The 26715-nt window shown below is 36.6% G+C and overlaps 1 protein-coding gene across 1 annotated transcript in view; it reads right to left on the bottom strand.

The window, feature by feature from the left end:
• The window catches only part of JMY (junction mediating and regulatory protein, p53 cofactor), a 102338-nt gene that overhangs the window by 30676 nt on the left and 44947 nt on the right, over window positions 1-26715 (bottom strand). The window contains exons 3-4 of the mRNA XM_055342211.1: window positions 18337-18487; window positions 9193-9362 (exon numbers count right to left, since the gene is read on the bottom strand). Of these exons, the coding sequence (XP_055198186.1) occupies window positions 9193-9362; window positions 18337-18487 (321 nt within the window). The remainder of the gene's footprint in view (window positions 1-9192; window positions 9363-18336; window positions 18488-26715) is intronic.

Genomic DNA, 26715 nt, shown 5'->3' with positions numbered 1-26715 from the left:
CATAAGTAAAATAATTTAAAACTTTTAGAGTAGAACTTAGCTTTTTGTACTTAGAGAGACTTTGAAATTTCTAGCACAGAGATTACTATTACAAATTAAAAATGAAAAACCAGCCTCTCTGCCTGGACAAGCATCCCAGCTGTTCCGATTGTGTCCACCACATCAAAGCTCCTCGCTGTTGAAAGTTTTCAGCAAGGCCCACTTGAAATGCAACTGACTGTCTTATGCATGGGAATTACATTTTTCCCATCTTTGTTTTCCCTTGATACTTGCATAATATCTAACATAGATTAAGGTAATAATGTCTAATATTTATTAAGTTCTTACTCTTCATGCCAGGCATTATGCTAAATGCTTATACATTGACCAATGGAATCATAATGTTCCTAAAAGGTATATGCTAGTCATATTTTATACAGAGGTTAACTAATTCAATCAAGGTTATATAAGTAATAAGTTTGCAGACTCAGGATCAGGATCTACATTACTCTGTCCAGCATAATAGCCACAAGCTACACATGGCTATTTAAATATAGATTAAATCAAAATTATAAAATTATATTCTTGTCACATAAATCACATTTCAAGAGCTCAACAGATATCTGGCTAATAAGTACAATACTAGAAAATACAAATATAAAACATTTCTATTGTTGTAGGAAGTTCTATTAAGTAGCACTGTCTAGATACTATGCTTATTTCCTCTAGGGCATACTGTAAAATGTTCAATAAAAGTAACATGGGGGAACATAACCTTAATCATACTACAGCTATATGCTTTTAGGAGAAAGACAAAACTATGGATTGTAAGGAAGTAGCTGCCTCAGGATTGTCATATATTCAGCTCAATAGTCTAGCAGTTTATGTTCATAAAGATGACCTCAAAGAATTAAGGGTTTTTTTTAGGGGGCAGGGGTGCCTGGGTGGTTCAGTCAGTTAAGAGCCCAACTCTTGATCTTAGGATCATGGAGTTCAAGCCACAGGTTGGGCTTCACAAAGGTGTGGTTATACTTAAGAAATGAGTAGGGAATGGTTAAAATTCTCTACTAACATAAGAAAACACACTGATATATTTTTAGAACCTTCAACAAGGATTGTCAACGAAAAGGTTTTCTGGTTAATTCCCTGTTAACCAAATATGGTTAACCAGAAGATAACAGCAAACATATTAAATGAGATGTGATTGTATTTTCTGATTTCTTCCATGCTAGCATCTTAATTTTGATATCTATTTTAGTAACCACAAAATCCCCTCATTCCATTAATAATCCTTATTTTTAATGATCCTTCTAATATATACATACTACTCTCTACCATGTGTGATGTTATGTATTCTCCTCTTGTTCAATGTTTTATTTTTATTTAAAGATTTTATTTTAGAGAGAAAACGAGCAGGGGGAGGGGGAGGAAGAAGGGGAGGAAGAGCAGCAGACTCTCTGCTGAGCAGAGAACAAGATGTGGGGCTCAATTCCAGGATCATGACCTGAGCTGAAGGCAGAAACTAAATTGACTGAGCCACCTGGGTGCCGGGTTCAATGTTTTAAAATATATCTAATATAATCTGTAAATAATATAGATTTGAAAGTAAAATTGTACTTTCATACCCAGATTGTGTTATTTTTGAATATGGATTGAAGGGGAGGGAGTATAGTATTCAAAGAGTAGAGTGAAGCAACTGCAACTAATTAAACTTACTCCAGGTTCTTTCAAAGGTATTGAGGCAAAAATACATTGATATATTCAGGAGTCTTTGAGGATAAAATTTCAACACCAGTGGCAATTTGAGATCAGAGGTTCAGGTATAGATGAACAAATTGTGTGTGCAGGGCTGTGTGTACATGCATATTTCTCTTAGTGCAGGGTTCGTAGTTTTTAAATTCTTTTTTTTTTAAAGATTTTATTTATTTATTTATGAGAGGGGGGGGGGAGAGGCAGAGACACAGGGAGAGGTAGAAGCAGGCTCCATGCACGGAACCCGACGTGGGACTCGATCCCGGGTCTCCAGGATCATGCCCTGGGCTGAAGGTGGCGCTAAACCACCGAGCTACCCAGGCTGCCCTCTAGTTTTTAAATTCTTAATGGGGCAGAAGTCTGTACCTGAAAAGGGTAAGAATTACCACAATTAAGATCCAGGAAAATTTAAAAAAGGAGACAGATCAAAAAGGAATGTTACATACTCTTAAAGCACATTTAAAGTTAAAGAATTTATTTTTTTAAAGTTTATTAGAGAGTGCAAGTGAGCAAGAACGCACACACACGTACAGGGGAAGGGCAGAAGGAAAGGGAGACAGAGTCTGCACTGAGTACAGAACCCCCATTCAGGGCTCAGTCTCACCACCCTGAGATCACAACCTGAGCTGAAACCAAGAGTCAGATACTTAACATACTGTGCCACCCAGGTACCCCAAAGAAGTTAAAGAACTTAAAAGTCAAATAGATTTTTGCTTACACAGGTAAAATTTTGCTTATACGAGGTATTTCAGAATTAATTTGGCAGTTTTGTTTCAAACTTATTAGCACTACAGTCGTGGCAAGTACTATTTTTAAATTTAATTTTTAAAGTATTTTATACTATCACATCAGAAAGCAGCTTTCTTTAAAAAAAAAAAAAAAGACACAACACACTGACGTTTTTTTTCAGAACAAAAGTTTGCCCATAATTTAAATCAGAGTAATACTGTATAATAAAGCCTTCACTGGGAAATCGTTCGTTTGGGATGGGCCTAATAATGCTTATTTGCTATTTCACATGAGTAATGTGGTCACCTTAAATTAATGCTCATAAAACTGGTGCAGTACATCACAGATATACATAAAACACAATATGTACATTATATACACTCAAGCAAAAACCTGGCAAGAATGACTGATAGGTTTACCAAACCCTCTGATGAATTCAAACACAATCCAGAACATAAGAAAGCAGACTATTAAGGTAATGGGGGTGCCCCAGGGAAAATGACCCCACAGATAATCATCTCAAACTCTTGAGGCCCATGTTAGCCCAGCCCTTCTTCTACCACCCTACACCAACTCCAGTAAGAACAAAGTTCTTAAAATAGACAGAAATCTTACCCTCAGCAGCTCTTTTAGGTACCATGTAACTCAACATCAGCCTGGTTAGAACAACAAAGCAAGTATGTGTGATGAAGACAAAGAATGGTACTCTACTTCACAGGCAATAAAATGCTAGCATTTTAAAAAAACAAAACAAAAATGTTATGAATTTCGTTTTCAAAAATCCTGGAACTTAAAATTTCAGACAGCTAGTCACATAAAGGAGAAAGCTAACCAGGAAAAGGAGATTGCAGTAGAAATGCTTCAGGGCTATACAAATGGGACTGAAGTCCCTGTAAAGCGATTCTGAATATACTATGAAAAAGTTCAAGGACAAGTTACAATTTTACTTTTAACACCAACAGCAAATAAAACCTAAGGGTAAAGTCACAATTTAAAATCATTAACAGGGATCCCTGGGTGGCGCAGCGGTTTGGCGCCTGCCTTTGGCCCAGGGCACGATCCTGGAGACCCGGGATCGAATCCCACGTGGGGCTCCCGGTGCATGGAGCCTGCTTCTCCCTCTGCCTGTGTCTCTGCCTCTCTCTCTCTCACTGTGTGCCTATCATAAATAAATAAAAAAAAAAAAAACAAAAAAAAAATTTAAAATCATTAACAAAAGACTTCTTTCTAGATCATAGCCATAATGCATTTTAAGTTATCTCCTACTTTGTTTTGTTTTTGTTTTTGTTTTTGTTTTTACAGATTTTATGAGATAGACACAGAGAGAGAATGGGTACATGTGAGAGAGATGGGGGTGAGGACGGGAGGGGGCGCGGGGGAAGAAAGGGGAAAAAGGCTCCCCGCTGAGCACGGAAGCCTGAAACAGTCTAGATAAATCCCAGGACCCTGGAATCAAGACCTGAGCCCAAGACAGACACTTAACCATCTGAGCCAGGCAGGCGCCCCTATCTCATACTATTTTTTAATATAGTATAAACAAGATATGAGTATAAACAAGAGTTAATAAGCATGTGCACTTTTAAAATGTCAATAAGGACTAAATATACCTTCTAAGCCAAAAAAATTTCATGCAGTGAAAAAGTGAAGGCAATCTGTTTTCCCTAGAGACTAAAATATGCTACTTTCACATAGAGACAATGTTCTAAAACTGTCAATCCACAGAAGAGAGCAAATATTTTCAAATCATATGTCCCATAAGATAATTGTATCTAGAACATATAAAGACTCAACTTAGTAATTATTAAAAAAAAAAAAAACCTTTAAAATGGGTCAAATATCTGAGCAGACATTTCTCCATAGGAGGAGGTAAGTGGCCAATAAGCCCACAAAAAGATAATAACAGGAGGGAAATGCAAATCAAAACTACAATGACATAACCACTTCACACTCACCAGGATGCTATAATTTAAAAAAAAAATGGTTAATGTAAGAGGAAGGTTTTGGAGAAATTCTAACCGTTGTACACTGCTGATGGGAATGTAAATGCTACAGTTGCTCAGGAAAACAATCTAGCAGTTCCTCAAAAAGTTAAAAACAGCACTTTGACTCCTAGGTATATATCAAGATATATGAAAACCTTATGCATAATGCATATTTAGAGTAGTATTGTTCATAACACTTTCCAAAGGAGAAAAACCCAAATGCCCATCAACTGATGAATGTATAAAATGTGCTAATAACCATAGAATACAGTATCATTCTACAAAAAAACTAAGTTGAACACTCATACATGCTACAGCATGGATGAACTGTGAAAACATGCAAAGTTTAAAAAAATGTGTATTTTATGATTCCATTTATATGAAATGTCTAGGATAGCAAATTTATAGAACAATTAATGGCTGGCTAAGAATGCTGAAAGAGGAGATAGAGGACTCATGGCTAATGGGCTCAGGTTTATTTCCCGGGTGATGAAAATGTGCTCAAGCTGATTGTGATGAAAACTTCATAACTTTCTTAGTATACTAAATAGCACTGATTTTTTTTTAAGATTTTATTTATTCATGACAGACGCAGAGAGAGAGAGAGAGGCAGAGAGACACAGGCAGAAGGAGAAGTAGGCTCCATGCAGGGAGCCTGACGTGGGACTTGATCCCAGATCTCCAAGATCACACCCCAGGCAGAAGGCGGCGCCAAATCGCTGGGCCACGGGGCTGCCCAACAGCACTGGATCTGTACACTTTGCACTTGATCATGGCCAAAAGGCCAAGAGTCCATGAAGTTATACACATTAAATGAGTGAACTATAGGTATACAAATTTTTAAAATTAAAGTATAGCCAGTGATGTTACGTTAGTTTTCACAATTACATACAAATTGTGTACAAATGTACACAAATTATGTATTAATGTGGTTTTTAAAAAGCACTGTGGGGTACAAAATACAAGACAGGAATACATTCCAGGATCACCAGTGGATGCCTGAAACCACAGATATTACTGAAACCTAAATGTACCGTTTGTCCTATACATATATAACTATGATGAAGTATAATTTATAAATTAAGCACAAGAACTGAAGAATAGCAATAAACAATTATAACAATATATTGTAATGATAGTTCTATGAATATGGTCTCTCTCAAATTACCTTCTTGTATTGTCCTCACTCTTTACCCATTACCTGTGAGGCGAATGTCGTATGCATTATGACATAGTGCTGGCTACTACTAACCTTTTGGCAATGTATCAGAAAGAGAATCCTTTGTTTCAGGGTCACGGTTGACTATGGAAAGTAAAACCATGGATAAAGAGGAACTGTACAACAAATATAATCAAATAATTTTATTCTTATCTAATCCTTGAGGTATAACTGCTTTTTTTTTAAATAACACAAATTCCGTTCATTCCCTGCTGCCCAATAAAAAGCCACACTTCTTGCCTCCTTTAACCAGCCTATTTAAGATGATTGCAGAACCATTTGAACAAAGGCACAGCCCATGTACACTCAGGAGCCAGGGCATGTGCAGTCTGGAATCTGACCATCACCAACCTGAGTTTACTCAATTCTTAACCACCCAGGAATACTGTGCAACCCTGAGTAGTTTTTAAAGCAGCATTTTCAAATTTCCAAAACATAATGTAGATTTAACTTTTCCCAACTCCCAACTGCCTTCAGCTTAAACCTCTTTTGTTAATTGAGTAAAGGGTCTAAATTCCTGGTATTTACACTCATTTTTGAGAAATGCCTTGCTTTCTACTATCTGCAATGACACACAGTTTGAAAAGCACGGATGGAAAGATTTAAGAATGACTCTCCATTCTGACTGGTGCTCAGTGGTTGAGTAGACATCTGCCTTTGGCTCAGGTCATGATCCCAGGGTCCTGGGTTTGAATCCTGCATTGGGCTCCCCAGCAGGGAGCTTGCTTCTCCTTCTACCTATGTCTCTGCCTCTCTATGTCTCTCACGAAAAAAAATATAATCTTAAAACAAATTTTTTTAAAAAGAAAAGAAAAGAAGGAAGGAAGGAAGGAAGGAAGGAAGGAAGGAAGGAAGGAAGGAAGGAAGGAGAAAGAGAGAGAGAGAGAGAGAGAAAAAAAGAGAAGAAAGAAAGAAAGAAAGAAAGAAAGAAAGAAAGAAAGAAAGAAAGAAAGAAAGAAAGAAAGAAAAAGAAAGGAAAGAAAAGGGCTCTCCAGTCAACTGTCTATGAACTGGCCAGAGTCATTATTTCATAAAAATAAATTTGATTTTGTTACTCTTCGATTTAAACTTATAGTGGCTCCATACTGTTTTTAGAATAAAAGCCAAATTCCCTGGTAGGATGTAGAAGGCTAGCCCCAAATTTTTCTTACTTTTTCAACCTCATATCTCACTACTTCTTGTCTAGATAAGTCTTTCTCCCTGCCCCCCCCCCCCCTTTAGGGCTCCTGGAACATGCAGTTCGCTTCACCCATGACCCTCTGGTCAAAGCGGAGTACTCCTGCAATGGCCCACTTTATATATAATGATACCTACTTATCTCACAGCTTATTTTCACACTGCATATCTTGCCCCACCATACTCTAAGAACTCTAAACACTATGGCTACATCTTATTTAGGCTTTATAAAGCATTTGGGAGAGTGGAGGACACAAGCGGTATTAATCATGTCTTAATACCCATCATGCATTAAAATTCTTGGCAAAAACAAATAAATAAAAGCAACACCACCTCATGTTTGTTAAATAAATAATTGAGCAGGAACATTTGAGTTGGGGGGAATTCCAAAAGGCAGAAAAAGAAGACAACTGAAAGGGAAGAGTTAAAGTTTTGAGCCTGGAGTACCTTGAAGATACCATGGACTTAACAGAAAGGAAGATTTAAGAAGACCTATCTGGGGATCCCGGGTGGTGCAGTGGTTTAGCGCCTGCCTTTGGCCCAGGGCACGATCCTGGAGACCCGGGATCGAATCTCACATCGGGCTCCCAGTGCATGGAGCCTGCTTCTCCCTCTGCCTATGTCTCTGCCTCTCTCTCTCTCTCTCTCTCTCTCTCTATCATAAATAAATAAAAATTTTTAAAAAAAAAAAGAAGACGACCTATCTGGACAAAATGAGAGAGTTTTGGCTTCAGAAATATTTTACACATAATGTATCAGCCAAAAAAGTGACTTCATATTTTTTCAAAAATGGCTTAATAATGTATGACACAATAAGTTGTTAATTATTCTGAAGGAAAGCAAGGGAAAACAATCCAAATTTTATATAATGATTCAAATACTTTTCATCTCTGAAATCTTTTTTAACTCTCAGTACAAAAGGCACAAACTGAATGAATAGTTGTGCCTAAACCATGAAGTCTTATATATACCATCTAGAATACCCTCTACATTCATGCCTAACACCAGCTTTAATCTTCATTCACTTTTAAAGCTAGAGATGACCCCTGAACAACGTGGAGATGCTTCTTCTAATACTTAGAAGACCAATGTACATATCTGAGGATCTACTCTTTCATATAAAGCAATCTATTCTGGCCCAATTGAATAGTAAAACGTAAAATGTTCAATTGAATTTAAAAATAATGGCCTGGGAGTTAATGAAAAAATAGCACACATCTAACGGTTTCAAGTATTTTCCAAGCAAGATTTGTGCTTCAATGGTATATTCCGTGTTGCACTAGGCAGTATGAGCAATACTAAAATCATTGATGAAAAAAAAAAAAATAAAAAAAAATAAAATCATTATGAATAGGATAATAACGAAAATAAGTAGTTCGGTTTTTAAGATTTTGTTTATTTGAGAGAAAAAAAAAAAGAGTATGCATGCACATGAGTGGGGGGAGGCAGAGGAAGAATCCTGTGCAGGCTCCACACTGAGCCCGATGCAGGGCTCAACCCCACAACCACGAGACCATGACCTGAACCAAAATCCAGAGCTGAACACTCAACTGACTAAGCCATCCAGGCACCCTAAAAGTGGTTAACTTTTAAAAGATAATTTTAGATATATTTTAAATATGTTTATCAGCAACCTCTTCAAAGATTTCTAAAACCATTCTTTGGGCAGGGGGTGAGTCTTAATGATGCACAGTCAAAAAAAAAATTGGACCTCTGCTGACCCTGTTTTGTGTTTCATTTTTTTTTTAAGATTTATTTATTTATGATAGACATGGGGGGGGGGCGAGACACAGGAGGAGGGAGAAACAGGCTCCATGCCGGGAATCCGGCGTGGGACTCCATCCCGGGACTCCAGGATCGCGCCCCCAGCCAAAGGCAGGCGCTAAACTGCTGAGCCACCCAGGGATCCCCTGTTTTGTGTTTCAGTAGGAAAAAAAAAAGGGAAGCTCCAAGAGGTAATGGTTTGAGCATAATATAATCAATTCTAACAAAATTCTACTGCCTTAAGAATTTTCTTTATTTCTCTGGGCAGTTCAATTTTCTTAATAAAGCTATGAACCTTACAGTACAAAAAAGTTTAAAGACAACAAGGAAAGTCTAATGTCAGCCTCCTTTTTAATAGTGCACTGCTTCCTACAGCCACAGTGATGCTTTGAGAATACCTCATAGGTCTAACGCCTCTATTAGTGGCAACTCAAATGGTAGGACCCATCATGATTGTTACACAGTCTCATGGAAACACTGAAAAATTAACAACTGCCTGCAGTGTCAGAAAAATGCCAGTCTTGTACAAAGATAAAAATCAAGTAGCAAAATCTTTTTAAATTTTATGTATTTTTTGATGGTTTTCATTACCTCTTCTTTTAGTGCATGTTTCCTCTGTTCCAAACAGATCTCTTTCGCTCTCATCATCTGTAGAGTCTCCTTAGAAACCGCATACTGGAGTTTTTCCATACGTTCTGCAGCTGCTGCCCATGATGCTTTACCAAATTTCTTCTGATCTGCTCGCATTCGATCATACACAGCTAGCAATAATTTTTTAAAGAGACATTAAGACACAAGACAACGTGATACTAAAGAATTTGAAAGTTTTAGATCTCACTGACCACAGTTAAATATAAACATATGAATCCTACTCCTTTAAGTTACCTACAGCAGCCATAAAATATAACAACGTATTTTAGATTCTTTAATCTTCAATAGGTATCTTACATTATCATCCTCAGAAATAACTTCGTAAAGATAAAAACTGGAGTTGTCAGATTTTAAAACTTTTAAAAATGTTCTTCCACATGTTCAGTGTTATTAAATTTCAATAGTTTTATACATACTATATTCTATAAAGGTTTATACTTTTTCCTGGATATGTTGATTGAAATCAGAGTCCTAACTATTTAAAATTATTTGAAATTATTTCAATGCCTGTGTTGAATCTTAACCTTCTGAGCTCCTTCAAAAATATTTTAACAATCTGATGAAGGAATAAAATAAATCCTACATGTTAGCATGGAGGCTTATTCTAAGGTTAGAGTTTGAGCAGTACAACCAAGTCCCAAGGAAAACACCCAACTTCCTCTCCTACGCCCCCCAAAGGAAAAGAAAAAAATAACTTTTTATTTGTCACAACAACAATCTATTTCAAGAGACACTTCTTGACAATAAAATGACTGCTATCTTTCTGAGTTAAAGAAGTTTATCACTGATTGTGGTACCGTAGTGACTTATCCTGGGACCTCTACAATTAAACCAACCATCCTATGTCCAACCACTTTAATAGGTCAGAGACATACTTAACGTGAAGGGGGAAGGCAATCTGATTGGTATGGAATGTAATCTTTAAATCACTACACATGCACTAGTATCTTTTATATGTAAGAGATAATCTTCTACTGCTACTATTTCCTAATCATCTAATTCAAGAAAGGCATCTCAGCAAATCTTTGTCTTGAAATCTTAAATTTGTTTTTATAATAGTACATGTATATACTTAAAAATTAAACTATACAGGCAGGCTTCTACTGAAAAAGAGCAGTTTCTCAGGTCAGCTTGCCCCTACCCCTTAATCTCAGTGCCCAGATGCAATCAATTTTTAACTGTTTATGGTTGTTACTTCCATATAAAAATACTGCTGTTTCTCAATTTACAGTCTTTAAAAACTGTACTTGAGTTCCTATTATAACAGATGAGGAACTGTACTGACTTATACTCTTCTCTCAATATGGTTAAATTCGTTCTTTCGGTTTGTTTTTCTGTGGCCTTTAAGTGCTAACATAAGGGAAGTAATTTTTCAATGCATAATCTTGCTCTGAATCTCAATTTTAGGTTTTCTAACAAAATCTACTCACTGGTTGAATATCAAATGACTTTGCCTTTATAAATTCTACCTATCTGGGCAACCCTGGTGGCCCAGTGGTTAAGCGCCACCTGCAGCCTAGGGTGTGATCCTGGAGAACCAGGATTGAGTCCCACGTCGGGCTCCCTGCACGGAGCCTGATTCTCCCTCTGCCTGTGTCTCTGCCTCTCTGTGTGTGTGTCTCCCTCTGCCTGTGTCTCTGCCTCTCTGTGTGTGTCTCTCATGAATAAATAAATAAAATCTTTAAAAAATTTTTTAAAAAATTCTACCTATCCTTGAAAACTGTATTATAATAGTTCTGCAACCTTAAGATCAATATAGTAGCACAATGTAGGAAAAAAATCAGAGGATTTGGAGTCAAAGAGATAAATTGTCAATTCCACCTGTAACTGACATATAACTTGTGGCAAGAACCTTCATTGTTCTGGAGTGCATTTCCCTTGCATGCAAAAAAAGGAAATACAGCATCTAGCCCAAAAGCTTTTATGGAAATTAAATGAGAGAATGATAGTTATTCAAACGTCTCTTCCACTTCACATGGTACCACCATTCTCCTGCTCTCCACTAAGTGTCAGCAGTAGCTTCCTGTCCTAATTCAGTCTCATGTTGTTACCTGTCACAAGAGCTAGCCGACAGTCTTCTAATACCTTGGCTAGAACATAGTCCTACAGTGTTATTACTCTCTTCACATGGAATTATTTTCCCCAACAGTTCAGTAATATGACAGTAATAAAGAAAACTTTGTGAATGTAAAATGCTTGGAATACCCCTAGAACACTACTGGGATATCTCTAGAAAGATTATTCTCTCCCTCTGCTAGCAAGAATAAAGATTCCTGCTAAGTGAACCATTCACATTATAAGGATAACAACTCTATAATAGTGTATGATGATTAGTATATGTAAAAAAAAAAAAAACAACTCTGAAGGCAACACAGTTCTGGTGTTCACAAAGAATCATGTTAAATCTATTTTTTAAAAGCTTAATATGCTAACATGTATATTTGTCAGAAATGGGTCCATTTAAGATGTTTTTGAAGGCTAAGCAGGAATAGGGGCAGCTGGGTGGCACACAGTCAGTTAAGCATGCATCTGACTCTTAATTTCAGCTCAGGTTGTGATCTCAAGGTCATGACACTGGGCCTTATGTCCAACTCCACATGCAGCACAGAGTCTGCTTGAGATTATCTCTCCTCCTCCTTTTACTCCTCCTCCTCATGCTCTCTCTGCCCACCCTCTAAAATGAATAAATAAATCTTTAAAATAAAAGCTAAGCAATAGTAGGTCAAAATTAGGTTACATCTGGCTCTGTTTAAGAAGAAACAAATAAAATAATGGCATGTTTTACTCTTCCTAAAAAAAAAGAAATAAGAAAGCAACCTTTTAAAAAAAAAAAAAAAAAAAAGAAAGCAACCTTTTAATGGGAAAGATAATGGAGAGCTATTACTATCAGCAGCATAAAGCCACAGAGAGACCTTCATTCTGTTTCTTTGATATGTAGGGGAAGGTAAAAAGGAAAATTAAATGGCCAAGCAAGTATCTCTGAGTTCAAAAAGGCTCAGTGGTTTAGTGCCACCTTCGGTCCAGGGATCAAGTCCTACGTCGGGCTCCCTGCATGGAGCCTGCTTCTCCCTCTGCCTGTGTCTCTGCCTCTCTCTCTGTATGAATAATAAATAAAATTTTTTTTTTAAAAAAAGCTTCTTGCTAAGATAAAGTCACCAGAAGTGAAATATAAAGAAGTCTACAGTGATTCTAATGAGGCATATGGAGCCCTATAATGATGGCTGTCATGTACAAAAAGGTGTTGCTTAAAATTGGATAAGTATAAAATAAGAGCAATCATCAAAACTGTACACAGCCAGAAGTATGAACCATATAGAATACATAATTAATTATATGCAAAATTAATGCAATTATGTAATAAGCCATATACTTAAAAATTGGAAGAAACACAAAGGGGTTGCATAGGTAATAGGATTACAGATGACTATGTAGGGTTCCCCCACTCGAATATTCTAAATTTTCTATAATGGTTATTATATTTTTTAATAAATTAATTTATTTGAGAAAGAGAGAACAAGGAGAGGGGCAGAGGTAAAGAATCTTAAGCAGACTTTCTATTAAGCAAGGATCCCGATGTGGGGTTCAATCTCTCAACCCTGAGATCATGACTTGAGAGGAAATCAAGAGTCAGACGCTTAACTGAGCCATTTAGATGACCCTATAATGGTTATATATTTTTAACCATAATGCAATTTTTTTAAAACATTAAAGAATGCATCTAGAAAGTAGACATTAAACCAAATGCCTTACAGTCGGGAAAGTCATCTTTAAGCTATTATTTAATAGTTTAAGGAAACAATATTTTAATGCACTGGTTTTTTTTCTTTTACATTTTTAAATTGTCATAATGCTCTAAGGTGAATACCCATGAGCGAGATTACTGGGTCATATGGTAAGCATATCTTTTAACTTACATAAGAAATTCCATTCATTTTCCAGAGAGACTGTATAATTTTGCATTACCACCAGCAATACAAGGAGGGTTCTTGTTACTCAGCATCCTAGTCTGCCCTTGGTTTTGTATTTTTTTATTTTAGTCATTCTAATAGGCATGTGTTGGTATTTCACTGTGGTTTTAATTTGCATACTAATGACTGATGGTCCTGAACATTTTTTTAGGTGCTTGTCACCTGTGTCAAAGAATAAATGGCCATGTATTGTGAACTTATTTCTTATTCTGTCCCTTCCATTATACTATACCACAGTGGCTCTATAATTTGTAAAGTAATTTGTAAAAGTCAGGCAATGTGATTCTGTTTTTCTTTCTTTCTAAACTGTTTCAGGTATTTTAGTTCCTTTGCCATTCCAAGTAAATTAGAATCAGCCTGTTTATATCTACATGGAAAAGCCCTGCTTTTGTACAGTGTTAAATCTATAGATCATTTTGGAGAGAACAGACATCATTACTTTGCTGGACATTCCAATACATGAACATAACATGTCTATATCCATTTACTTACATCTGTGATTTTTTTTTCATCATGGTATGTAACTGTAAGAATATAAATCCTGTACATGTTTTGTTAGACTTAATATAAATGGATTATTTTTTTGGAATTGTTAAAAGATTTCTATTTCCAACTATTCATTGCTTATATAGATAAATAGAACTCATTTTTGGGTGCTGACCTTATTTCCTATTAACCTGAGAAAGTCACTTGTTAGTTGGAAGAGTTTTTAAAAATAAATTTACATAATTACAAATTTAATATAATGTTCAAAATAAACATCTAAAATAGGAACCATTTTATTTCTTCCTTTCCGACTATACGCTTTGTTTTCTTGCCTTATTACCACTAAGATTTATTTTATTATGTTGAACAGGATAAGTGCAAACATTCTTGACCTTTTAACCTATTTTAGGGGGAAAGCATTCAGTCTTTCACCATTAAATGTGATGCTGGCTATGAGATTTTTGCAGATCTCCTTTATCAGATTAAGGAAGTTCTTTTCTAATCCTAGTTTGCTCACTGTTTGCATCACACACAGCATGTTGTATGTTGTCAAATGATTTTTCAGCATCTTTTTTTTTTTTTTTTTTTTAAGCTAAAGCTTCTCAAACTCAGCACTTTAGACATTCTGAGCCAGAAAATTCTTAGTCATAGGGTGGGCTGTCCTATGTGACATAGGATGCTTCATATAATCCATGGCCTCTATTAGATACTAGTAACACTCTCAGTAGACAGCCCAAAAGGTCTCAAGACAGCCAAATGTCTTTTTGTGTAGCACAATCACCTCTAGTTAAAAACCACTGTTGTAACCTTCAATGTGGTAGATTACATTGATTGGTGTTCAGATAACATGATTTTCTTCCATCAAGAAAAACCCCACTTGGTCACAGATTTTTGTCAATATGTAGGTGGGATGCTCATCTGTAGGGTTTTTTAGTACTGTCTTTGTGGAATTTTGGATTTAGGATATTGCTGATGTCATTTAATAAATTCAAATTATTTCTTCCTCTTCTGTATTTTGGAGGAGAAGCTTGTAATACTATATAAAAGGATTTTGTAAAATTTGCCAGTGAAACCCTCTGGACCTGGAGAATTCATTTGTGTGAGATTTTTAACTACAAATCCAATTTCTTGAAAAGTTAAAGGAATATTCAGGTTATTAATTTCATCTTGATTTGTTCAGTTTTTTTTTTTTTAAGATTTTATTTATTGATTGATGAGAGAGGCAGAGACATAGGCAGAGAGCAAAGCAGGTTCCCTGTGGGGAGCCCGATGTGGGACTCTATCCCAGGACCCTGGGATCAAGACCTGAGCCAAAGGCAGACGCTTAACCATTAAGCTACCCAAGTGCGCCTATTCATAGTTTTTTGTTTTGACAAAGATTTGTTGCATTCTATCAAGACTGTTGGATTCATATGCATGTAGTTGTCTACAGTATCCCTTTTAATGTCTGCAACAGAATATCCCATCATCATATGTGTTTTTATTTTTCAAAAAATACTTTATTTATTTGAGATAGAAAGAGCACAGCAGGGGCAAGAGCAGAGGGAGAAGCAGGGTCTCCGCAAGCAGGGACCCCTAGGTGGGGCTCAATCCCAGAATGCCAAGATCATGACCTGAACCAAGGACAGATGCTTAACTGACTGAGCCACCCAGGCACCCTTTAATATATGTTTTTAAAGATTTTATTTTGAGAGAAAGAAAAAGCATGAGTGCAAGTGGGGGAAGGAGTAGAGGGAGAGAGAGCAGCTCAAAGAGACTCCAGGCCCAGAGGGGAGCCCATGACAGGGCCAGATCTCAGGAACCTGAGATCATAACCTGAGCTGAAATCAAGAGTTGGACAGTCAACTGAGCAACTCAGGTGCCCCTTAATATGGGTTTTCAAATAAATAAATACTTCTGTATTTAAATTGTACATAGAGGAATAGAGGATAAAAAATGGTGGCAGGGTAACAGATGATGTGATTTTCAAAATTCCTTAATGACAGGGTACCATTGGGCACCTGGGTGGCTCAGTCTGTTAAAATTCTGCCTTCGGCTCAGGTCATAATGATCCCAGGATCATAGGATTCAATCCCACATCAGGCTCCCTGCTTAGCAGGAAGTCGGCTTCTCCCTCTCCTTCTACCCTTCCCCCCACAACTCCTGCTCACGCTCTATCAAATAAAATCTTTAAAAAGGATAGGATACCATCTTCCTAATAAAATAAAACTGGAGAAGCAAATAATGTGATTTACTCAAAACTTCCTAAGTTAATACTGCCTCATGTCTAGCCAAATATTTCAGGAACAGGAAAGATGGGATGCATTAACTTGACTGATACTATGAGATTTCAAAGTAGCAATGAGCATCATAAAAAGAAGCCTTTTCTACCTTCTGTGCACAAAATCACTCACATCAATATTAAAAAGTTATAACTGACTAGAATTAATTCAAGAAAGCGCTTACAAACATTAAATGCTAACCATAATTCTACCTCTTTGAATCATTAAGTCCAAGAAACAAAAAACATTTACTCAACAAAAAGAAATCACATGATCACTAAAAAGTTAACTACTAAATTTCACTTTGTTCAGAAATGAAATATTTAAGCATCTCAACACATTCTATATCCTATTTATCACAAAACAGGAACAAAGGCTTGAAAATTAAAAAATAAAACCTATTAATAGGCGTACTATCCTTCTTATCACAAAAAGTAAACACAACACCCAGAAGAGAACTGAGAAATGTGTAGAACCTAGATGATTTTAAAAAACAAAACAAAAAAACCCTACAAAACTTTCTGGAAGAAAACAAAAGACTTGGATAAAATGGCAAGATATATCAACTACATAATTTTTTCAATTATCATATTGACATACAACAAAACATTTACTCATCCCATGAATATGAAAATCCTCTTGTCAAATTCTACAGTATTGTTGTTCTGGTAAGAATTACATTACTTTGGTAAGAAATAATTTTTTAAGAATAGGATTATAGTACTATCTTAGAATAAATGACTATACACCCAAAATTTTTGAAAAATAATGAGGAGGGGGTAATTAATAAGCTGAGTAGGGCAGCCCCTGTGGCGCAGAGGTTTAGCGCCGCCTGCAGCCCGGGGTTTGATCCTGGGGACCCTGGATCGAGTCCCACATCGAGCTCCCTGCATGGAGCCTGCTTCTCCCTCTGCCTGTGCCTCTGCCTCTCTCTCTCTCTGTGTCTCTATGGATAAATAAAATCTTTAAAAAAAAAAACTTAAAAAAAAATAATAAGCTGGGTAATACATTTCATTATGAAGCTATTGTCATTACTCAGAGCATAAGAAAAGGCTTATCCAACCAAGTAGATGAAAGTATGTCCAAGATTATGAAAGGACTTTAGTCTTTTTTTAAAAGCTTTTATTTATTTATTCATGAGACAGAGAGAGAACGAGAGTGAGAGACACAGGCAGAGGGCTCCATGCGGGGAGCCTGATGTGGGAATCGATCCCAGGTCTCCAGGATCGTGCCCTGGACTGAAGGCAGCACTAAACCGCTGGGCCACTGGGGCTGCCCAGAATTTTAGTAGGTTTTAACTATTTGGAGGAATCCAGAAACTTCAAAAAATATAAGTAACAATTTAAAGATTTTTAGAAAATCATTCTTAGAAGCTAATGGTCTTTACAAATAAATTTGTAAACAATAAAAAAAGTTAAAATTTAGGAACGGATATTTGCAATAGATGTCCAAGTGTAATATAATAAAAATAAACCAATATAAGGATCTCTTATTCATTAAGAGAAAAAAAACCTACCAAAAAAGTATTAAGTGAAAAGGATATGCAAATATCAACTATTACATTTTAAAAAGCAGTAGTCAGTCATAATGAAGGAAATAAAAATTTAAAAACATGATACTTTCAAACTATTTTTATTTTTTTAATTTTTTAAATAACAATGTCAAATGATGCTAAAGAATCAAAGACCGCATTCTTCTTTGGTACACTGGCATTCTGAAGGAATAATCTGCTTCAAGTACAATTTCTAAGGAAATGTGGATTTGCTGAAGGAATAACCTAAATGCTAAACTATGTTAATGTCAGGCAGATCATGAAAATAATGAATAGCAGTGACTTTAAACTGCTACTGAAGGATTTCTGTGGCCACGTGTGGAAGAAAATTGGAAGGAATGGACCTTCAGAGACCTTGCCCTAAATATCTCTTCATTTGGCTGATCTTGATTTGTATTGTTTATAAACTGTAATTCTCCTAAGTATGTGCTTGCCTGAGTCTTGTGGATCATTGTAGCAAATGAACAAACCTAAAAAGGCTGTGGGAACCCCAAAACATGTCATTATTTGGTCTAAATGTGGGCAGTCTCACTGGGACCTGGGCCTTTAAGCTGTGGAATCTATAACGGGTTAGTATCAGAATTGAATTAAGCCACACTAACACTCCATTGCTAGTTTTTAAAAGTGAAGAATATGTAAATACATGCCCAAAAAAAGATTGAAAGGATCTACCATAAGTTGCTAATAGTGATCTTTTAACTACTAGAACTATGAGTAATCTTTATATATTATTCTTTAGAACTCCTGCAAACATGAAATACTTAACCCACTCATTTTCAAAAATATCTAACAAGGATAACTATACTAGGAAACTCACCTTTTTGTGCTTTTGCTGTTATTTCAAAATATTTGACAGTAAGGTCTTGAATAGACAGCACAGCCATGTGAGCTTTTCGCTGCCAATCAGCATCTTCTTTCTGTAGACTTTCAATTCTCCGGGGACCGAGATAATCATTCTCCATAGAAATCTTTAGAGAAAAAAATAAAAATTAAGAAGCCCACTTCTTTCTTTCTTCATTCCTTAAATATTCACTGAATTTAGATATCAGGCATTATGCCTAAAACAAAGCATATTTTTCTCTTGCTCTAGAATACAAGCTATTAATTTACAAAATAAGTAAATTAACAATGTTAAAGCTATCAGATGCAAAAACTGGTTCCCAATTCCTCTATCTTCTATCTTCTTTTTCATCATCCCCTCCTCCATATATAAACAAAGGACATACAGCAAAATGTTAGATGAGGAAATAGATTTCCTCCTTAGGATAATTATATTTTCAGATTAAGAATTACTTGTGCCATTAAAATACTTCTTTTACAACTGACATAAAATAATTGAAAACTCAAATTTTAAGACTGAGAATTTATGAAAATCAGCCCATCTATCAAAGACCTCTAAACAAAAGTAACAGACAAAAATAACTTATTTGCAAGAGGGCGCCTGCGTGGCTCAATCTGTTAATAAGCGTCTGCCTTCAGCTCAGGTCATGAACCTAGAATCCTGGGATCCAGACCCGCATTGGGCTCCCTACTTAGGCAGAAGTCCACTTCTCCCTCTGGCTTCCCCCCAACCCCCGGCTCGAGATCTCGTCTCTCTCACTCTAATAAATAAGAAAATCATTAAAAAAACAAAACAAAACAAAAACTATTTTGCGAGAGTTACAACTGAAACAAAAGGACAAAGGAGAGTTGAAAACCTAATGATGGACAGGGATGTACCAGGTGAATGCTATAGTAAAATTCACAGTACAGACGGTATTAATATAAAAGTATATAAAATTACTACACAGGTATGTTTAACATGGAAGAAAGGTGAAATCCATAAAGACTAGCAACAGATCCTTTGTGCCGTCTATCCTGCTTTATCATATAGTAAGAAAAGACAGCCTAAAAATTCAATGAGAAGTGAGCATCTTATTAAGATGATGATAAAAACAAAGATATTAACCCATGCCTGGCATACTCCTTAAAAACTAAATAAACTATCATGAGCCACCAAAAAAAAATTGTAAAAAAGCTTCACAAGTAGAAATAACACAGGCTGCATTCTCTAAATGGTGCCATAAACAGATTAAAAGAACAGCCTTACCCCAAAATAACACGTTAATCTAGGAAATGTAACGTAGAGGAAGGTAACATTTGGTTTTGGCCTTAAAAAACAATATACTGCTAGCTCCTTAAGCAAATGAAGAAGCTTCCAGATAGAGATGGAAATATATGCAAGATCACTTAATACAAACTCAGCTCACAATTGAGCAATTTATAAGAAGTGTTATAAATGGACAAAATAAGCAAAGCACAAGGAGGGATCAAGAATGACTATATAGGGATCCCTGGGTGGTTCAGTGGTTTAGCACCTGCCTTCGGCCCAGGGCGTGATCCTGGAATCCCGGGATCGAGTCCCACATTGGGCTCCCTACATGGAGCCTGCTTCTCCCTCTGCCTCTGTCTCTCATGAATAAATAAATAAAATTAAAAAAAAAAAAAAGAATGACTTATAGGAGCATTTGGGTAGCTCAGTTGTTTAAGCAACTGACTTCAGCTCAGGTCATGATCTCAGGGTCCTGGGACAGGCTCCACGCTTAGCAAGTAATTTGCTTCTCTTTCTCTCTCTGCCACTCCACATGCTTGCACACGTGTGCACTTTCTCTCAAATAAAATCTTCTATTAAAAAAGAAGAAGAATGACTAGAAAAAAATATCTAGGGGTGCCTGGCTGGCTCAGTTGGTGGAGCATGAGACTCTTCATCTCAGGGTTGGCAGTTCGAGCCCCACACTGAGTGGAGATTTTTTTAAAAGGTCAATAAAATATTTTTAAAAATTTGCATATAGAATTTCAATTTTCTCAAAAAAGTAAACAATGAAGGAGTGACTAGTTTCAAAGGGGAGACCATCAAGGATTTCATCTTATATATAAGTCTGATTTTGCAAAGGTCATAACTAGAGAGAAGTATTTCAGTAGCCTTGACACAAAGATGACATTTAACAGCCATCAGAGTGAATGAGGTTATCTAAGGAAGTCATGAAAAAGGCTCATACTTGAGCCCTGAGCTGAGCCCACACTGTGAAGAATAGACTATAGAAACCAAGCCAGGGCAACCCCAGTGGCTCAGCGGTTTAGCACTGCCTTCAGCCCTGGTGTGATCCTGGAAACCAGGGATCGAGTCCCATGTTGGGCTCCCTGAGTGGAGCCTGCTTCTCCCTCTGCCTGTGTCTCTGCCTCTCTCTCTGTCATGAATGAATAAATAAAATCTTTAAAAAAAAAAGAAAAAAAAGAAACCAAGCCAGAGGAAGTGGGGACACCAGTAAAGTATGGAATCACATAAGGAGCAAGATTCATTCAGAGGAGGAAAAACTGACCCTGTCCAATACTACTAAGGTGTCAAGTAGGATGACATCGAGTACCCGCAGATCTAGTGGGTACTCTAGTTCTAGAGTATAAGCAAATTTCCTTTTCCTATTAACTCCCATCACATTTCAGATCCTAGTTCAATTACTAGTTCATGGAAGTATTCCCTGACTTCTCATTATAACCTCTTCAGTGTAATACAGATAACTTTCCTTCATAGCACTTACCATAACCATTTAAGATTTTGTGAACTTTAAATATTAACTGTTTCCCACTTTGAAAAAGTTCTATGAGGGCAGAGAATGGATAGGTTTGTGTGTTGGTGGTTTGTTGGGTTTTTAAATTTTGCTTCTCACTAGCATGCTGCCTGGCATGAAATAGGCAATCTAAAATATTTCCTAAATGATGGAATTAAAAATTCGCTCTGTACCTGTCTTTAATGAGAAGAAATGCAGACTTGTTTAAATAAATACTCTGAGAGATCTGAATGAAGAGGAAAAAGGGTGGTGCTAGAAAGGACAAAGCTTAAGGGTAGACCCTTTGCTTTTTGTTTTATTTTAATGGGAGATCATGGAATAGGCTGAGAGGTGATAAAAGTATCTAGCAAAAGGAAAACATACGGATGCCAGGAAAAAAATGAGGCTGATTATAGTAGAAAGGTCCTTATAAGAAGGACATGGGAAATGACAGGATTTAGAGTACTGGTGTACGGGATATGCTCTTGGTAAATGTAGGCATAGTTTCTCTGTGGCCATTAAGAAAGCCAAGTTTTAGATTTGGTAAATGGATGGGGGGGGAACTCCTGTTTGAAGATCTCTATTTCTCCCTGTGAAAAAAGCATCCAGATATGAATAGTTTGGTACAGGAGAATGGAGGAGAAAAGACACAAAATAACTGTTTTAAGATAGTACAAAGACAAACCATTCAGAAAAATGCACTAAGTAAATATTTTCTTAGAAAGTAACCAGAAAAAAAAATTTAAAAAAAAAAAAGAAAGTAAGTAATCAGGGCTGGGGCCTGGGTGGCTCAGTAGGTTAAGTGTCTGCCTCTGGCTTAGGTCATGATCTCAGAGTCCTGAGATCAAGTCTCACATGGAGCTCCCTGCTCAGCGGGGAGTCTACTTCTCCCTCTCCCTCTGCCCCTCCCCTGCTGCTTGTGTTCTCTCTTCTCTTCCTCTCAAATAATCAATCTTGTTTTAAAGGATTTGATTTATTTATTCGTGAGAGACACAGAGAGGCAGAGACACAGGTAGAGGCTCCCTGCAGGGACCCCGATCCGGGACTAGATCCCAGATCCCAGGATCATGGCCTGAGTCAAAGGCAGACGTCCCAATAAAATAATCTCTTAAAAAAAAAAAAAAAAACTCTTAAAAAAAAAAAAGTAACCAAGTTTAGTGTGGTCATGGCACAAACTCATATGCTAGTAGATCTATAAATTGATGAAAAACTTTTCTGTCAAGTATTTTATGGTACCATACTCTTTGAAGATATTTTTTTAAATATCTACTTTTTATCTATTTAAGAAAATACTATCAAAGAGTAATAACCAAGGATATTCACTACAAAGCTGCTTAAAGGAAAAAATGTATCAGATATATTGAATAGACAATGTTACAGATAATACATCTATAAAAATACAATTCTATACAAAAATAATGCTTATGAATTTCTAATAACAAAGGAAAATGATTATAATATTAAGCAATGACAGATCAAATCATAGACATGATTTCAACTATATAAAACATTTGGTTTTGGCCTTAAAAAAACAATATACTGCTAGCTCCTTAAGCAAATGAAGAAGTTTCCAGATAGAGATGGAAATATATGCAAGATCACTTAGTACAAACTCAGCTCACAATTGAGCAATTTATAAGAAGTGTTATAAATGGACAAAATAGCAAAGCACAAGGAGGGATCAAGAATGACTATATAGGGATTCCCTGGGTGGTTCAGTGGTTTAGCACCTGCCTTCGGCCCAGGGCCCAGGGCGTGATCCTTGTTTCTCTCAAACAAGGAGAATATATGTACAATGTATTACTGAGGTCATTTTTCGTTAGATTATGGGTAATTATTTTTCTTCTGTTTAAAATCTGTACTTTCCAAATCCTCATTGTGTATGTATTGCTTATATTGCTTTTATAATCATGAACCAAAAAAATGTTCTCTCTCTTCTTTGGGTCACAAACTATACCAACTAGACAAAACTAAAACACATTATCCCAGAAGTTTCTCTCTTTCTAGTCAAGCAAACAATGAGCTCTTGTTTTCATATAGGAGGACCATCAAGAGGCAAAATTGTGAGACTTATTTTTTTCCCCTAGTGTGTGTGGGAGGGAGGGGAAGTTGAGATATGATCAGAACTTAAATGTCCTCCTTAATAGTTGGAAAACAGAATTACTTGAGCTCTACTTCTGGTACTATAAAAATAGTGCATAATTAAGTCAGTAAGAGCTTAGATTCTTGATATCATATTCCTTACTCACTGAGACTGGAATTTTTTTTAATTCTCACAAAACAATTACTGTATCTCCAGTCACATATTCCAAGACCCAAATTACATGATACTACTGAATACGGTAGCTTTTTTCTTCCTTTTTGATTTTACGACAGCTAATATTTGGAATCTTTCAATTATATAATTTGAATAAAGAGCCCACTGTACTAGGTGCTTCAGGGGATATAACGTAAGGTACACATCTTCTCCTAAGAAATTTACAATCTAATTGGAGGATAGGGTAAGCAAAGACAATGTGATGTAGAAATCTGTCTTCAAATTAGGAGACCTAGCTGTGCTACATATTAAGTGTGAGCGCTATGACACAATCATTTATAATTTAATTATTCATTTCAGCATCAGTATTATACTAGGCTTAATATAGATCCCTAACTATTAGACTTCAAATACCTTTCTTTTGGAGGCACCTCAGTGGCTCAGTGGTTAAGCATCTGCCTTTGGCTCCGGTCATGATCCCAGAGTCCCAGGATCATGTCGCTTCCCCCTCAGGGAGACTGCTTCTCCCTCTGCCTTATGTCTCTGCCTCTCTGTCTCTCTCATGAATAAATAAGATATTAAAAAAAAAAAAAAAGAATATACCTAAGATACTATGCGATGTACCAGCTATAGAGGCTGCAGTATTGAGTCTGGGAAGAAAATTTCTAATGGGAATGATAAATAAATTCTTAATGAACAAGGAGAATTTTATCTAGGTATTAAAAATAGTTAAGAGTGTCTCTATAGGGGGATCCCTGGGTGGCTCAGCAGTTTGGCGCCTGCCTTCGGCCTGGGGCATGATCCTGGAGTCCCAGGATCGAGTCCCGCCTCAGGCTCCCTGCATGGAGCCTGCTTTTCCCTCTGCCTGTGTCTCTGCTTCTGTCTCTATTTATCTCTCATGAATGAATGAATAAAATCTTTTTAAAAAAAAGTGTATCTATAAAAAGAAAAAAAAGTATTTTAAGACCTTCAAGGTAAATGAGACGTTTGGTAAGAAAAGAACACATTTAGCTGTTTAGCTCAGGATGTACCTTATTGAGGTTCAAAACTGTAGAGGGCTCTAAAGGAGGGGTATGATTGATAGATACATATGGAATATAAATAGGGAAGTAGAACCACCCAAAAGGCCTCCTGGAGGCAAGAATTAACCTGAGCAAAAGACTAGCCTAGAGGCAGCTAAGTTCAGTGTGGTAAGGGACAGAACAGTCCAGCATGTCTGGAGTTTAGGTAAAACAGATAAAGATAATAGAAGATAAGACTAGAAAAGGAGGTTGTGATCACTATTAGGAGGCCTTAAAATGTCAGGCTGAATTTATAGTTTGAGAGGCAATAGGTAACCACTGTGAGATTCTAAGGAGTCAGTGGCATATTTAGACTTTAGCTCAGATAGGAGGACTCAGAAGACTTGTTTGCTATCTAACAAAACCATCGAGGTTTGTGCTTTGTTGTGATTACCTGATTTTTAAATATTCAAGTTAAAAGGTTTAAGACTAATATTCTTAAGCGGGGACCAGAAATTTAGTAAATTGAACACTACAGCTAAATTTTTAACTTATTCAACACGTTATGATACACAACTTTTCAATGACATGATTAAATCTTGTACACTTTCAAGGACTTATGGTGCCTAAAATCTTAAACTAGGTTAGTAGGGTTTTTTCCCCCTAACTTCAAAAGTCTAAAGATATATATGAATTCTTGTTCATCAGTTCAAGTTCATCCTTAGGCCTTCTAATGCTAGGGTTAGGGCTCTGTGAACCACATCTAGGCTTTGCTGATAGAAAGGGCTAGAGGAAGGACACGGGATGTGCTTCTTCTTATGTGTATCACATGACTTTCCTGTTCGATGTTCCAATGAGCATCATCACAGACTTATTTCATCCCAGCCTATGCAGGCCCTTCCTGAAGCAGTTCACAGAATCCAGTTTACAGTTCATCGGCCTTAGCAGAAGTAGCCTCACTTTCTGCTCACCCTCCCCTGCAAGACAAACCAACACCAGCCTGCCCATTCCCAGAAATCTGGGTCTCTCCTTTGAGCTGAGATACACCAGCCCTTGACAAGCCATGTTGCTTTCCCTGGACTTCAGCTCCACACACAGTCCATCCTCCACGCTAACTAAAGCTTTAATACTTACCATCTCTTTCCCTGTGTGCCACTAATCCCAGAAGTGGTGGCTGTTTTTACAATTGTTAGCTCTGATATCTTAGAGTTGCCTTCTTAACCATGTGGTTAACAACTTTATATCAAGTTAACTATTCTTTGTATTAAATTCCCCCTATTGAAATTACTGGTTTACTTTTCCAATCAAACCTCTACAGACACAACCATGGAATAGAAATTTAATAAACAGGGATCCCTGGGTGGCTCAGCGGTTTAGCCCCTGCCTTCCGCCTAGGGTGTGATCCTGTAGTCCCAGGATCAAGTCCCACATCAGACTCCCTGCATGGAATCTGCCTCTGCCCCTCTCTGTGTGTCTCTAATGAATAAATAAAATAAAATTAAAAAAAATTTAATAAACACCAAAACAGTGTTCAAACTTCAAAAATCTTAACTCGGATCATTAAATAAATAGAAATCTTTTCTACTTGGATGCCTAACATTGTACAGATGTGAGGAAACTTGCATTATGGCTTTTTAAAGAGAACAAATTAAAATCTGCTTTTAATTATTTGAGGAAAACTTGTACTTTTTTATTGGATTATCTTTACCTTCACTGTAAAGGCACATTCAAATATACGCAACACAAACATGCTCTCTATGCTTTTTTTAATGCCGTTTAAATGACCTCTGAAACTCAGTAATTAATGGTACAGCCAACTTATAAAAAAAATGTTATTACAGTTTATTGTACCTAAGACACTGAGCCAGGATACTAAGTTCCTTTCCTAACTTGGCAAGTCTGAAAATGTACAGCATTGGTCAGCTGGATCATGTGCTTAAAAACAATGACATCTCTGTTTTCAATTTCAGAGCTAGAAAGAAAACAGTGCCTGTTTTTAAAATGGAAAAAAGTATGTGTCAGTTTAGGTAGCTATAGTGAGACTAATAAATACAGATTTCTTGGCATCAATTACCTATTATGAAGTACATCACTTCCTTGGATACTGGAGGTTTTTGGGGTTTTTTTTGGATACTGGTTTTTATATGAGAAACCTAAGTGTTATTCCTGTCTACTGTCTGGTTAGTGGGTGAAGATGGAATTTTAAAAACCCTCCAATTCTCAGGTGAAAGAGATGGCAAGATAAATTTGTGTATATACTGATGTAGTAGTACCTTTTGTGCAAATTTTCCAGGCCCAGGCATCACCCAAAGGTGACTATGATTAACAAAATGACATGATCAGGTTTGGAAGTA

This window comes from Nyctereutes procyonoides, unplaced genomic scaffold (assembly GCF_905146905.1).
Source record: "Nyctereutes procyonoides isolate TBG_1078 unplaced genomic scaffold, NYPRO_anot_genome, whole genome shotgun sequence".
Taxonomy (NCBI): Eukaryota; Metazoa; Chordata; class Mammalia; order Carnivora; family Canidae; genus Nyctereutes; species Nyctereutes procyonoides.
Note: the sequence above shows the minus strand (reverse complement) of the source record. Positions and strands in the feature narration are given on the sequence as shown.